Below are 13,523 nucleotides of genomic sequence, written 5' to 3'. Positions count from 1 at the left end.
AAATATTAATATTTTACTACTATTAAGCTAGGAAAGATGAGGTGATAGGAAAACAAAACAAAACAAACAAACAAAACCCCAACAAAACACACCAAAAACAAAGCAATCAAACAACTACCAAACTTTAAAGTAAAAAGAAATCATAGATAGAAATGTTCTTCTACTAATTTTTCATCTGTTAGCAATATTAGGAATGTATTTTTAAGAGGACAAAAAGCTTTTTCCAGAAGTACTAGAATTTAGTCCTCATAAATAACAAAGTAAACAGACTAATGACCTTAAGCTATTACAGGTATTAAAAATCTTGTGTTCTTATTAATTTGGAAACTTTAAAAAAATTAGATGGAACAATACAATAATGGATTGGGTAAAATTGTTATAATAATCTATATAACTTGATAATTCTACACAATCTATCATAATTAATTGTTCTCATAAAATATTGCACATTACACTTTATAGCTCTGATGAGTGAATATTACTAAATAGGAATAAACTAATGATAAATATAGGCCCAGGTTAATGTGACTAACCAAGGAGAAAACTCGGTTTATAATGAATACTTGAAAAACTCATTTATAGTAATAAGTGACTGTAGAATAATTAATTCTGCCCCTGTTACGTTATTATTCTCCCTGATACATTTCAGGTCAAGTTTGATACATACACTATGATATGTAGTCCTAAAAAATTATGCCCCATTTTTTTTACCCAGAACCTGATGCACCATGTGAATTTATAAGCTCCAGCACACCCTTGTAGACAAGTTGCTGCAGGAAAGGTGCCAGCTAGAAACTCACCTACCCAGTCAGGGGCTAAAAGGTCTGATTATCAACTTCCTTGGTTACCTGTTGCATGAGCTTCCCCAGGGCTAGGGACAAACAAGAGTGCCCAGGGCCTGTGCTGCTGGAATTCCACCGTGCAGGTTTCACCATGTCCATTACTCTGCTGTTACTTGCACAGTGACCTGTCAGGAAGATGTTTCCATTTTATTTATTTTTTTGCTACTAAATAAACTGAATTTCAAAATAAGAAGGTCTTCCTTTGAGAAAAAAAAAGGCAAGTCAATCAAATGAATTAGAAGAAAAGACCTTTTAGTGAGATTGGATTTTGTCCAGTGGCTAAAGGAATGTTTTGCAAGATTAGTAAAAGTACTTAGAAAAAATGCAGGCCTATTAAAAAAAAAAAAAAAAAAAAAAAAAAAAGGGGCACAGAATTTGTGAAAGATAACAGGGAGATAAAATTGCGGCTCAAAGTAAAGAATGAGGTTAACTCTGTATAGATCACACCAGTTTACTGAAATAAAGAATAACACGAGTTCCAAATTCTTTCATAGCAGAAACAGCTAACAATTACATGGCAGAACTGGGATAAAAACATCCTACACAGATGCCTACAGCACCTCTGAGTCCATACTCTGCCTGACCTGGATACCACTGAGTTCATACTCTGCCATGCTCCACACCTGTAGCTAGCAATGGACAGTAACATCTACGGGTGAATACATTTAAACACGGCCAAGAAAGCCCTTCCCTGTGACTCGCTGGGGACAAACTACCAGGAAACAGACCCTTAGCACCCTGGGCATCTCATCGGCCACCGACACAGCTGGATTGACATCCCATAAGCTTGGTCCACGCTGGAATCAGGATTGATGACCTCTTTTTCATCTGTCTTTTTAAATTCATCTTTCCCTCTTTAATTCCTCTCTTCCCTTTCACCCTGCCCCTTTATCCAAAACCCACTGCTGTGTGGTTATACAGTAGGCCAGGGACTAACATACTCATTTTTTGCCTAATGTGTAATTCACTGATAACTTTTTGATTGTTTGCGATCCCTGTGACTTTTGTCGTTCCTTTCGACCAATGGACATTTACGAATCTCAGGTGATTCTTTTCCTTTAAGGGTGGGTCTTCACAGTGGGGCAACAGATTCAAAAACTCATTTTCACCATTCAGTGGGGGCCCCAAGTGTCTTTTCCTGGATTCCCTGGGAATCTGCGGTGACAATTCCCTCTCTTCCCCGTATCAAAACAAAACAAAAAGAAAATAATTGATGTTCGAGAGAACTTTCAACTAAAGGAAGCACAGCAATGCTCTCAGCAGACACCCCCTCGGCCGGCGCGCTCTCCGCCAGCACTGCCGAGGGGCCCGCTCCGAGCGGCGCTCGCCATTGGCTGCCGAAAATTGCCGAGTGCTGTCGTGCTCCTCCGGCGCAGCGCCGGAGGCGGCGGGGAGGGGAGCGAACGGCTCGAGCAAGGCGCGGTGCATTGTGGGGCGCGAGAGGAGAGTCACTGCTCAGCCAGGGCCGCCATCTTGCCTGCGTCCGGACTCGCTCCCGCTCCCGGGGCCTGTTCCTTCTCCTCCCAGCGCAAAGGGGTGGAAAGGGAGAAGACGAAGGACCCGCCCGGGCGCCGCTGATGCGCGCAGAGCCTCCTCGCACCTCTCCCGGGCGCCGCTAGCAAAGGGGGCGGGGGTGGTCGAGCGGTCGCCGGCGCGGCCTCTCCTCTCCTCTGTCGGGATGGGTCGGTCCCGCAGCCGGAGCTCGTCCCGCTCTAAGCACACCAAGAGCTCCAAGCACAACAAGAAGAACCGGAGCCGATCGCGGTCCCGCTCCCGAGAAAAGGAGCGGGCAAGGAAGCGCTCCAAGTCCCGGGAGAGCAAGCGGAACCGGCGCCGGGAGTCCCGCTCCCGCTCGCGCTCTAACACGGCCCCCTCCTCCCGGCGCGACCGGGACCGGGACCGCGACCGCGACCGCGCCTCCTCCCCCCCGGACCGTATCGACATCTTCGGGCGCACGGTGAGCAAGCGCAGCAGCCTGGACGAGAAACAGAAGCGGGAGGAGGAGGAGAAAAAAGCGGAGTTCGAGCGGCAGCGGAAAATGTGAGCCCCGGGCCTGCGTTGGGGACGACGGGGTAGTGAGGGATGGGGGAGGAAGGGAAGTGCTTGGTGCCTCTCTCTCCGCGCCTTCTTCCTGTGAGCCGGGCCCGCCCGCGGCTGGGTACAGGCGTACGGGCCTTCGCTGAGGCCTGAGCAGTGCCAGTTTTCCCGCCATCCGCCCCTTTCCCAAAGCCCGGCTCCCTCAGGTGCGTTGGGAGCCGCCCACTCGGGCTGCGAGCCCCCCTCACGCCTCCTCCCTCCCGGCCGCCTCTGCCCGCTTCCCAGCCGCCGTCGCTCTCCTGCGCTGCTCCTAAAGTTCCTCGTGCGGCGGCGGCCTGGGCGCCCCTGAGGCTTTGTGCTGCACTGCCACACGGCCGCCCCTCCCCTCCGTGGCGTGGAGCTGGTTGCGCGTCGAGCGGAGGCATCTGGAGTTGCTCAGGGTTTCAAGAGACCCTATGCAGCTGCTGTATTAACAGTGTGGGATTACTTTCTTGCCACATGGGACAATGGGATCCGGTGACTTGTTTCATTTGAAACCTTGGGCCTTTTTTCAGGTTTATGTTATGAGGAGCGTGGGTATTTATTAAGTTTACAGATATAAATACTATTTTAATAAACGATGGGGGTGCATTATTATGTTTAGCAAGATATAATGTTACGAAAATTACCTTTATGCAGCAGAGAGAAGAATGGTTTGAACAGTTGTAATCAAATGATTCTTTTTCTTTGAACACCACCTATGCTCATTGGACCACCTAATCCAGAAATAGCTCCTGTTTGTACATAGGAAGCTAAACGGTGCTGTTAGTTCTCAGGTGGAGCTTTACTTCAGCCATAAGGGTCTCAGGAATTACTGGTTGTCATTGTTGGGCTTGGTCACCCCAAGCTGTCACGTTCATTTTTGTTTGAAGATAATCACCTTTGCTTACTTCAGAATTTTGACAGTCAGAAACTTCCACAGTAAAACAAACCTGTGAAAATTTGACAAACTGATCTTAGTTTTGTGGTTTAGAATTTTATTCAGCACTTAAATTAGGAAAAAGGTTATGTGCATATCTACAATTAAGAACTGGAATGTGCTTAAAAATTTGAGAATAGAATGAATAGTTTATTCTAGTACTTAGGAGCTGTTTTAGTTCATGTGTAAGTAAATTTTTTACATAGGTTAGCTTTGAAATGTTAAAAAGCTCATTAAGTCTGTATAGAAGGAATATATTTCAGCAATACTTGCAACAGAATAGTAGACGTTTGAGGAAGAATCAGTATTGGAAAAGACTGGGTATGGAATTTTGGTACTTCAATACACTTCGAATTTAAAAAAGAAAAAGCAATAAAATTTGGAGTAGAAAAATATGGTATTTTAGTAAGTCGTGTAAATTGTGTGTGTTAGTACAGTTTCATGTTAGATAAGGAAAGAAGTACTTCCTTTTTGACTGAACAAGTTAGTGGACAGTTCATGGACTGGAACTGACTTTCTTCTCATGTCTTGTTCAAATCTCAATACACAGCCTGACTTCAGCCCTTTCCTATAGTGCTCATTTTCTTGCCTTGCAAGTATGACTTTTTTCCCCCTCAAAAATTTGGTAAAATGTAAGTGGTTTCTTTTCTGCAGATTTCTTACAGTTAGTCTGTAAGAAGTAAATGGATCATACAAAAATAGTTTTTTACATTAGTGACTTATCTGTTGTTCTGGAATCATAACTCAGTAGGCCAGGATAATAATAGGATAAAACACTCTAAGTTCACATGATTAAAAAAAGAAAAAAATAGCTGGCATACTACAGAATAAATAACTGCGATTTATATCTGTGTTTATAATTTTATTTTCTTAATAAGGTCTAAGCCATTGTATTATCATTGCCTATCATAAAAATACATTTTATTGATTAAATTTGAATGGAGTTTATTGGAGTGAGAAGAATGGGTTGCAGGCGCAGTGCTTAATTTGAGTGCATCAGTTGCTGAGAATATTTGAAAATCTATTTCAGATATGAGTGTCATGGCTTTTCTGTAATGATATACTTTATGTCTTTGCTCAATTAGTTAGCTTTTTCCCTAGATTTCCTGATGTTAAACATAAAGCCATGATAATCTAATAAAACATAAGAATATGTACTTAATGACAATTTATTTCTCTAGAACTCTTGCCTCTTAGATGTACTCAGCAGTATTGGTTCAGGATTGTGAGAGTACTCACTGCTGAATAAGAGGGAAGGGAAACCTTTTAAAATAAAATCATATTTAGTATATAAAGAATGTTTAAACATTTGTCCACAATGGGTCATGGCTTGGCAGAGATACACTGACAGTCTGGTCTGGGTTTTTTGCTTGCCTTATATTGCTTTGGTTTTAGGGTTTTTTCTGAAAAAAATCACTTCAAGATATTTTGTGTCCATTTTTGAAAAATAATGCTGGTCTAATGTGCCCCCAGCTAAATTTGCTCTCTCTTGAGGATTGCAAGACTAAAATTGGTCTTCTCTGGCCAAATGAGTTGTGGATTCTAAAACTTTCTACTGAAGGAGATCCACTTAGTTCAGTGCACTTTTGAAAAGATGACACATGACTTGGGGAAACTGGGAGCCTTCCACTTTTGTATTTCTCATGTTTTTCGAGATGAGTAATCCATACGTCATCATCTCCTGCTTATTTGCAAGTTGTGCCTTGGGTCAATCTAACACTTGGTAAATTATGGTTTTTGGGGTTTTTTTAAATTAGTTGTTTTTCAGATAAGATAGATTAGGAAAGATTTTTCAAATGAGATAAGAAAATGCAAACATTCTGAAAATGACAGGGTATTAAGATACTAAAACAGTAGTTACTCTTCTAAATCCTGAATTTGTGTTGCCGACAGGCCAGAAGAAAAGTTTCATGAGAATGTTCTGTACTTCATGGAATATTTGAAACAAAAGTTCAGTATCAAGTTTTAAAACCAAGTCTTCTCCCCAAAGTCCATAAGAATTCCAGATAAATAGTACTACATGAAATATAATTTTATATAGAGTACTCACAGGTGTTCATCCTTGGATATCTAATTGCCATGGTGTACTTGTGATTACTGCCTGGGTTTGTTTGTGTGGGTTTTTTTTTTTCTTTCTTTCTTTCTGTATGTGGTAATTAACCTGCAAATTTGCTAAGTGTTTTTGTATCCTTTTTAATAAAAAAATTAAAACAATGATCAGGCTGAGGGATAATACTGCTGCTCAACTAAAATAAACGCAAGACATTTGAAAATATTTCCAAAATTCAGAACATGAAAAGCTGCGGTTTGCAAGGATTTATTTAGTGCTTGGTATGTATATAACTTATTTGGGATCATTATGGTAGAAACAGAGTCCTGCAATAAAAAAAGTTAAAAGCTGAAGTTATTGAAATTTGTTAAGGTAAATGATTGGATAACAAGATTACAGGTAAAACACTTGGAATCCTAGGTAAAATATTGAAATCACAAATTTTATTGCTTCTGTCTTCCATTTTAAGATACTGGTGATAGTTTGGTGCCTCTAAAGTGGTGGCTTTAAGGCAAGACTTTACAGGATCTTATTGCTGTATGTGGCTTAAAATTGAGACCATATCAACTCCTGCAAAGAGAATGATGGTCAAAGTTGGGTGGGATTTGGATTTTTGGAGGAGGGGGGCATGGTGTTGTGGTTGTTATTTTTTGGGTTGGGTTTTTTCTCTTTTTCCCCCTAATTGTGATTACGAAGTAGTATGGTAAGTTGTCTTCAGTTTATTCTTGTGGTATATAGAAAGATGCTAAATATGGAACAATCTGAATAGAGTCCCTGTGATAGGAACACCGTTGGCCTGAATATTCACTTTCTTTAAATGCAGGGCAAAATATGCTTTAAATCTATAATCTGTGTGTCAAAGTTATTCAGTAGCATAGCTGATGGCTGTGTGCTGAAGGAGTTTCTTTCAGTGTGAACTGTCACTAGACGGGACACAAAAAACGACACTCACCCGTCAGGTTGAGAAGTGGGAAAAGGAAGGAACTTTATTTTGAAATTCTGACTTAAATAGTCTTTGGAATTTGATCGGGGATTGGGGGACGAGGTTAACACCTCTCTGACCGCACTGGTCAGGCCAGAAGTCTATCAATTTGTCCTTCCCCCTGGAAGGAATGTGTTATTTACCAAATATCAGTCTTTGTTTATTTTACAAGTGTGAGAAAGCTCCAGTAGAAATGTAAAAACATCAGAAGGCTGAAAAATCAGGGTGACAGCCAACATTATTGATTAAAAATGTAACCCTCCTGTTTGCATCTTGCAGTCGTCAACAAGAAATTGAAGAGAAACTGATAGAAGAAGAAACTGCTCGAAGGGTGGAAGAACTTGTAGCTAAACGCGTAGAAGAAGAGCTGGAGAAAAGGAAGGATGAGATTGAGCGAGAGGTTCTCCGCAGGGTGGAGGAGGCAAAGCGCATCATGGAAAAACAGTTGCTCGAAGAACTCGAGCGACAGCGACAAGCTGAACTTGCAGCACAAAAAGCCAGAGAGGTAACGCTCGGTCGTTTGGAAAGTAGAGACAGTCCATGGCAAAACTTTCAGTGTTGGTTTGTGCCTCCTGTTCGGTTCAGAAAGAGATGGAATACAGCAAATCTAATTCCCTTCTCATATAAACTTGCATTGCTGCGAAACTTAATTTCTAGCCCATTCAGAGGAGCTCACTGATATTTAAACAGTTACTCTCCTAAAACCTGAACAAGGATACTTGATTCCTAATGGAACTGACCTACATAATTCAGAATTGTTTGAAACTTTTGCCATGGCTGCAGGATTTATCAGCAGTCCTTTCATTTTGGGGAAGGGTATTAAAAAAATGTAATTATGTATCCTTCATTTGTTTCATTTTGTTTACCTGGACTGTAAGAGGCTTTTGCCTTCAGCCAGGCAAAAAGCAGGGTCCAGCAGTGAGCTGCAGTACCTGTCTTTAACAAATAGGTTTCTTATTCTTCATTTAAAATGAACATTTTCCTTGAGCATACATTGGACTAATTCTGGGACTTGGAGCATAAGCACATCCACATCTTCACGAAGGAGCTCTGTCCAAATCATTATATCCATTTTTAATAACTACTAACAACTCCTTTTTTTCTCCCTAGAAGTTATAAAAGAGCAGGTTGCCCTTGTCTGAAGTCAAGCTGAACGTGTGACTTGGGTTTTTGGGGCCTTTTTTTGTTGTTTTGTTTTGTTTTTTAATCAGCAGCTGGAGCAGAAGCTGAAAATGTCTTTCTGTGAGACAGTAATTTGCTACTAAAGGCTTTGATGCCTGCCTGCACCAATCATTCCAGGATCCAGAAATTTCAAGACAAACTTCAAACTGCAGAGGAAATTTGTGCTAAATAGTCAGAAGTGCCAAATGCTTTTTTCACTCTGTATGTCCTACACAGTTTATTTTAAATTAATATTTTGATTGGCTTACGAAAGGAGAAGACAGTAGCAATGCAGCTTTCCCCTTCATACTAGATGTGACCTGTCAGTCACATAGTATCAAATTAAATGGAAACAAATGAAATGCTGAGTTATGATCAATATTAAAAAGAATAAATAAATTATATTTTTGCAAATTCAGACTTTGTAATATTAAAGAGTTTAAGTTGAATTTACATGTTCATGGTCAGCAAATTCTTCATATTCAGAGGTTTTCATTTGATCAGATGGATGACTTGCTTTTTTAAAAAAAAGTATTTTTGGTATCATCGCCATGTGGAGAAGTCCCACCAGTTCCTTGTAATGCAGAATGAACCTCCATGCCTGGAGTGAAATGTGCTAGCTAGTAGCTGGTTACTAGTCATAGTAAGAAGTTTTCATATGCTTGCTTTGTTCGTATTAACTTTTTTTTCTTACACAGACACAAACCTCTGGCTAACTTTAAATCCTCCAAATATAAAAATAATTTGGATATATATTATGTGGACTGAAACACTTCAAAATTTTTCACGCAGTCTTCATATTTGAGTTGCATAACAGAGTTCCATAAAATTCACCAAGAAAACAACAATTACAAGGCTTTATTTCCTGATCTTGCCTTCCCTGGACTCCTGAATTCCAAGTTTATATGCAGACAGTTTCAGCTGTCTTAAAATTGTCAAAATACTGAATGTTAAGTCCATTCTCCCCATGAAAGAAGCCCATAGCTCCATGAAGTATGGATTACCATTTGTATTTTTCACTAACAGTAAATGTATTTTTCTTATTAATTGTTTGCCTTAGGAATGATTTACATATTTTTGTTCCTTCTTACCATAAACATCTGCATTCCTCAGCTCAGCCTTCCTTGTATGTTGTTTCTTTATAAATGGTTGAGCTGCTGATGCAGGTATTGCCAAGCTAACAGTACAAATCATTTTAAAGAGGAAGCTGGCGCGTATGGCAGCCGAGGAGCACACTCTGCAGGACACTGGACAAGACAGTAAATATTCAACTTTTAATGCTGATTAAAGGAGTATAGGTAAAGAAATACGTAGGTATACGTAATTGGTGAGACAAACTATTCACTTTATTTATATTTTCTATATTACTTTTTAATTTGGTAAATACTATCCAGTTTTTGTAGTTGTCCTTGTTGATTTGTGTGATATTAAAATTCTAGTAATAAATGGTCAGGATTCTGTGATTAGGGAGGGTTTAGTTGGTTGCTGTTTGGACTGGGCGGGATGATTTAAATTGAGTGCTAGAAACCAGTTTTAGTGGCTGCACAGTTTACCGTTGCGAGGCAAAATAGGTGGCTGTAAAGCTGCCACTTTAAGTCAGTTCACAGAAGAATTCTGAGAAAGATTAGTGAACATGCAGAAATGAGTATTTTTACTTTACTAACATCTTGCCCTGTCCTCCCCTTTAGGAAGAAGAGCGTGCAAAGCGTGAGGAACTAGAGCGAATACTAGAAGAGAATAATCGAAAAATTGCAGAAGCACAAGCTAAACTGGTATGTGAAAGTGTAGTTAACTGTTCTGTAGGGAAATACAGGTGTCTCTGCCAGATTTGCAACACAATTAAAATACACAAATGGACCCTTTCTGGAGTTCATCTTGCATATTGCTGGTTCCATCAGTAAAATTGCTCTCCTTCCCCTAAGCGTGAAAGACCAGATCCTTAGCAGTAACACTAAGCTGGTGAAATAGTTTAGATGTAATTGATTTAGAGGGGAGTTGGCTGCCTTCAGAATTTTAAAAGTATGTTTTAACTATATCTCATGGAGGGAGTTGAAGTAAGTTTGCAAACATGTTCAGCTTTGTGTGACTAACTGTTTTGTTGAGTGGGACAAGTACAAACTATATTTGATTCTAGTATACAGCTAGTTGATGCAAAACTGCTGAAAGGGGCTTTCAGCATGAACTTAAGATGTGTAAGCTAGGAAAGGCTAACTTATTTTGATCTTCAAACCTTTTAAATCAGGTGCTTGCCACATGAAAACGTTCAATATGATTTAGCTGATTCTAATCGATGATAAGACAAACTAAGCTGCTTCTAAATCCTGATTGAACTCTGTCAGTTTCAACTGCCCAATTAATTGCACCTCTTTCATATAAAAATGAGGCTTGTTAAATCTTTTTGCTTGAATACATCTGCTTTAGATTTCTTTCTGGTTTACCCTTTTCTCAACCTCCTATGGTGGAAGCAGGGCAAATGGAAAAATTGAAGTATTGACTGATGTAATAAACTAAGTAAGTACCTTTAGAAGACCACTGGGAGAGCTGTAAGAACAATGTAAGGATTGACTAGTTGCAAATCAAGTGAAGATGGTTTTGGATTAGGGATTTTTAGATGGGTTTTGGAGCAGGGAGACCTCGACCTGAAGTTTTGTGACTTCATTATGTGTGTATGCTAGTTCAGTTTACACGTGACAAGTGTTGGGACAATTTCTGTATGTATCTAATGTCTTCCTTAATTAAAATGTAATGTGTTGTTTGCAAAGCAACGCTGAAAAACATGGTATTGTAAGCACTCCAGATTTTGATACATTAGCTGTAGAAAGCTCTCAGTGTTTCTTCTAAACTCAATTCAAATAACCATTTTATAAATAGTTTCACTGAAACCAACTATGGCACCTAGCTCAGGTGGAACTGCTTATATACTTGTGCAGGATTCAACCTGTTTGGAAGTTAATATGGACTTGTAAATTGCTTTTATGACTACAAAATATGCTGGCCTAAATGTTACCATTTTCCTATATAGGCTGAAGAACAATTGAAAATTGTTGAAGAACAAAGAAAGATTCATGAGGAGAGGATGAAACTAGAACAAGAGAGACAGCGTCAGCAAAAGGAAGAGCAAAAAATTATTCTGGGCAAAGGAAAGTCTAGGCCAAAACTGTCCTTCTCCCTAAAAAGCCAGGATTAAATTTCAACTCTGAACTCTTAAAAGAAAAAAAGAAAGAAACAAACAAACAAAAAAACCACAAAAAAAGGAAAACAAACAAAAACTTTGTATGGTAGCTTCATGTTGAAGTGTTTTTTGGTTTTGTTTTTTTTTTTTTCTTTCTCTCAAGTTTTTTTGTTTTTTGGGGGGTTTTTTGGTTTTTTTTTTTTTCTTTTTTTTTTCTCTTTTTTGAAAGTTGGAAAGTTAGTTTGTTCTAATAGGGGCTGTGCTCTGCAATTTTTTTTTTTTAAACTTCCATTAAGTTAAACCCTTATCAGATCATCATTGCCTTTTAGAGGGTAATCTGTTTTCATCAATTTTGTTTCCCGTATTGGTGGTCTGAAGCAACTCATGTCACTTTATGAATTGTGGATGATCTGATAAGGTTTTACTGACCTACTCATCAGAGTTTTAACTCTGATAATTGACAGAACTTTATACTGGGTATTGCTGACTTTTAATATTTTTATTTTAAAGTCAGTAAATACATGAGTAAATTGCCATAGTATTACTGGACCTCTGTGGTTTATTGTTAAATCAGTGTCCTATGATACTGTCCCGTTGTTGCGCTTGATGTTCCTGATACAGGTAAGGAAATAGTTTGTCATTTCTGCTATGAATACATAGAGAGAGTTCAGTATTGTCTCTGTTAGATTTGTTTTTATTACATTGACAGCATTCAACCAGCGTTCCCCATTGTGTAAATAAACCAATTTGCTGAATAAAGTGAGTCTTAAATTCATATGTTTAAGTAAATTTTTTTTAGTACACTTCTATAAACAGCTATAAGAGTGACAATTCACATTATTAAATTCAAGACTATAGTGATATTTTTTTAAATTTTGCTTTAAACTTGTGGCTTCTACTTATAATGCAAAATCACACACAGTAAAAAATCCCTGCAGTTGTGAATGTTATTGATGGCTGCTGCTGTTTTTTATGAATGTTGGTTTTTATTCTGATAGAGACTAATTTCAGCTGTAGTATCATGTTTAAACGGCTGTTTGGCTTATTGCACCCAGACCGATACTTCCAATATCTAAAGTCCTTCAGTTCACTTCTTATTATAATAATTTGTATAAGTTAAGGTCATTACCATATAATGAATCTGATGGATCCTAAAGGATTTAAAAATGGAAGTTTTTTCTCCCAAAGGACTGGACTGGCTAGTATATTTGAACTGAAAAACAGAAAGTGAGATTCTGTCTAAATATATTGTTTTAGCCAGAAAGCAACTGTTATACAGATCTTGAATATTATCCATTTATTTATACAGGTTTTATTTTGAAAAATGAAACTACAGATTGAAAACTATATATATATTAAAGTCCCCCTTTTTGTATGTAATCCCTCTACCAAAACCTAGATTACTATAGCTTGTCCAGTTCTAAAACTTTATTTTCCTGTCAGCGTGCAACATCTGTAGTAACCATAAAATTCAAGTTACCTGTAGTTGCCTGAGCATTTGAATGTCACTGGACAAAGTTGGAAATAATTTCTGATATTCCCAAAGGGTCTGTTTCTGTAGATTTGGCAAATTAAATGCGGGAACAAGTTAAATGTGCCACTCAAAGCAGTATTCAACACGCTTTGTACGAAACTGGGGCTTGGGGGCAGACTGATGTGTATCGCTTTGTCCAGTATGTCAAGAAAATGTGAAGATGGTAAAATACCTACACTATTACTGTACTTAAATTTGCCTATATATTGTATGACAAAAGAAGGTTGAAAGTTGCTTAATGCATAAAAACAAGAGCTGAAGCCAAATAAATCATGTACATGACCTGTTGGCAGGAGCAGGCTGTAAAGATCAACTGATACCTGTATTTCTAAAACAGAAAACATCCCCTGTTCCCTTATGAGAAACAAGCTATTAAAAGTCAATACTCAAAACAGACCTATGCAGTTTTGTTTCCTCTTCTAAAAGCAAGAAGCTAAGTAATCATACATGCAGCTGTGGTATCAAGCATTTTGCTCTGCATCACATAATTTGCTGCTAAATAGCAACATTTGTTCTCTGCATTTAACATAGTGTAAGCTAAGATGTTACCAGGTTATTCTCAGTCCCACCTCTAGGACTATCTTGTGCACAAAATGCCCATTCCTAGTAAGATTGCCTTCTGCCGTTCCACATTTCAATACCTGTTTCTCTTTCCCATGCCCTCAAAAAAAAAAAAAAAAAGGGGGGGGGGGAAAGCAGCTGGGTCTTTGCTTTGGTTTGATTTCCTCTGTTGAGGTAGATGTTCAGTTGGTGGAATCTGCTGTCTCTTCGCTGCCCTAAGGCATTC

The 13,523-nt window shown here is 38.9% G+C and overlaps 1 protein-coding gene across 1 annotated transcript; it reads left to right on the top strand.

The window, feature by feature from the left end:
• Positions 1-2,317: 2,317 nt before the first annotated feature.
• ARGLU1 (arginine and glutamate rich 1) lies at positions 2,318-13,132 on the top strand. The gene is made up of 4 exons (XM_066313510.1): positions 2,318-2,882; positions 7,149-7,374; positions 9,719-9,802; positions 11,053-13,132. The coding sequence occupies exons 1-4, from the start codon at positions 2,521-2,523 to the stop codon at positions 11,215-11,217; spliced, it is 837 nt and encodes a 278-aa protein (XP_066169607.1). The 5' UTR covers positions 2,318-2,520; the 3' UTR covers positions 11,218-13,132.
• The last annotated feature ends 391 nt before the right edge of the window (positions 13,133-13,523 follow it).

This window comes from Sylvia atricapilla, chromosome 2 (assembly GCF_009819655.1).
Source record: "Sylvia atricapilla isolate bSylAtr1 chromosome 2, bSylAtr1.pri, whole genome shotgun sequence".
Lineage (NCBI taxonomy): Eukaryota > Metazoa > Chordata > Aves > Passeriformes > Sylviidae > Sylvia > Sylvia atricapilla.
Note: the sequence above shows the minus strand (reverse complement) of the source record. Positions and strands in the feature narration are given on the sequence as shown.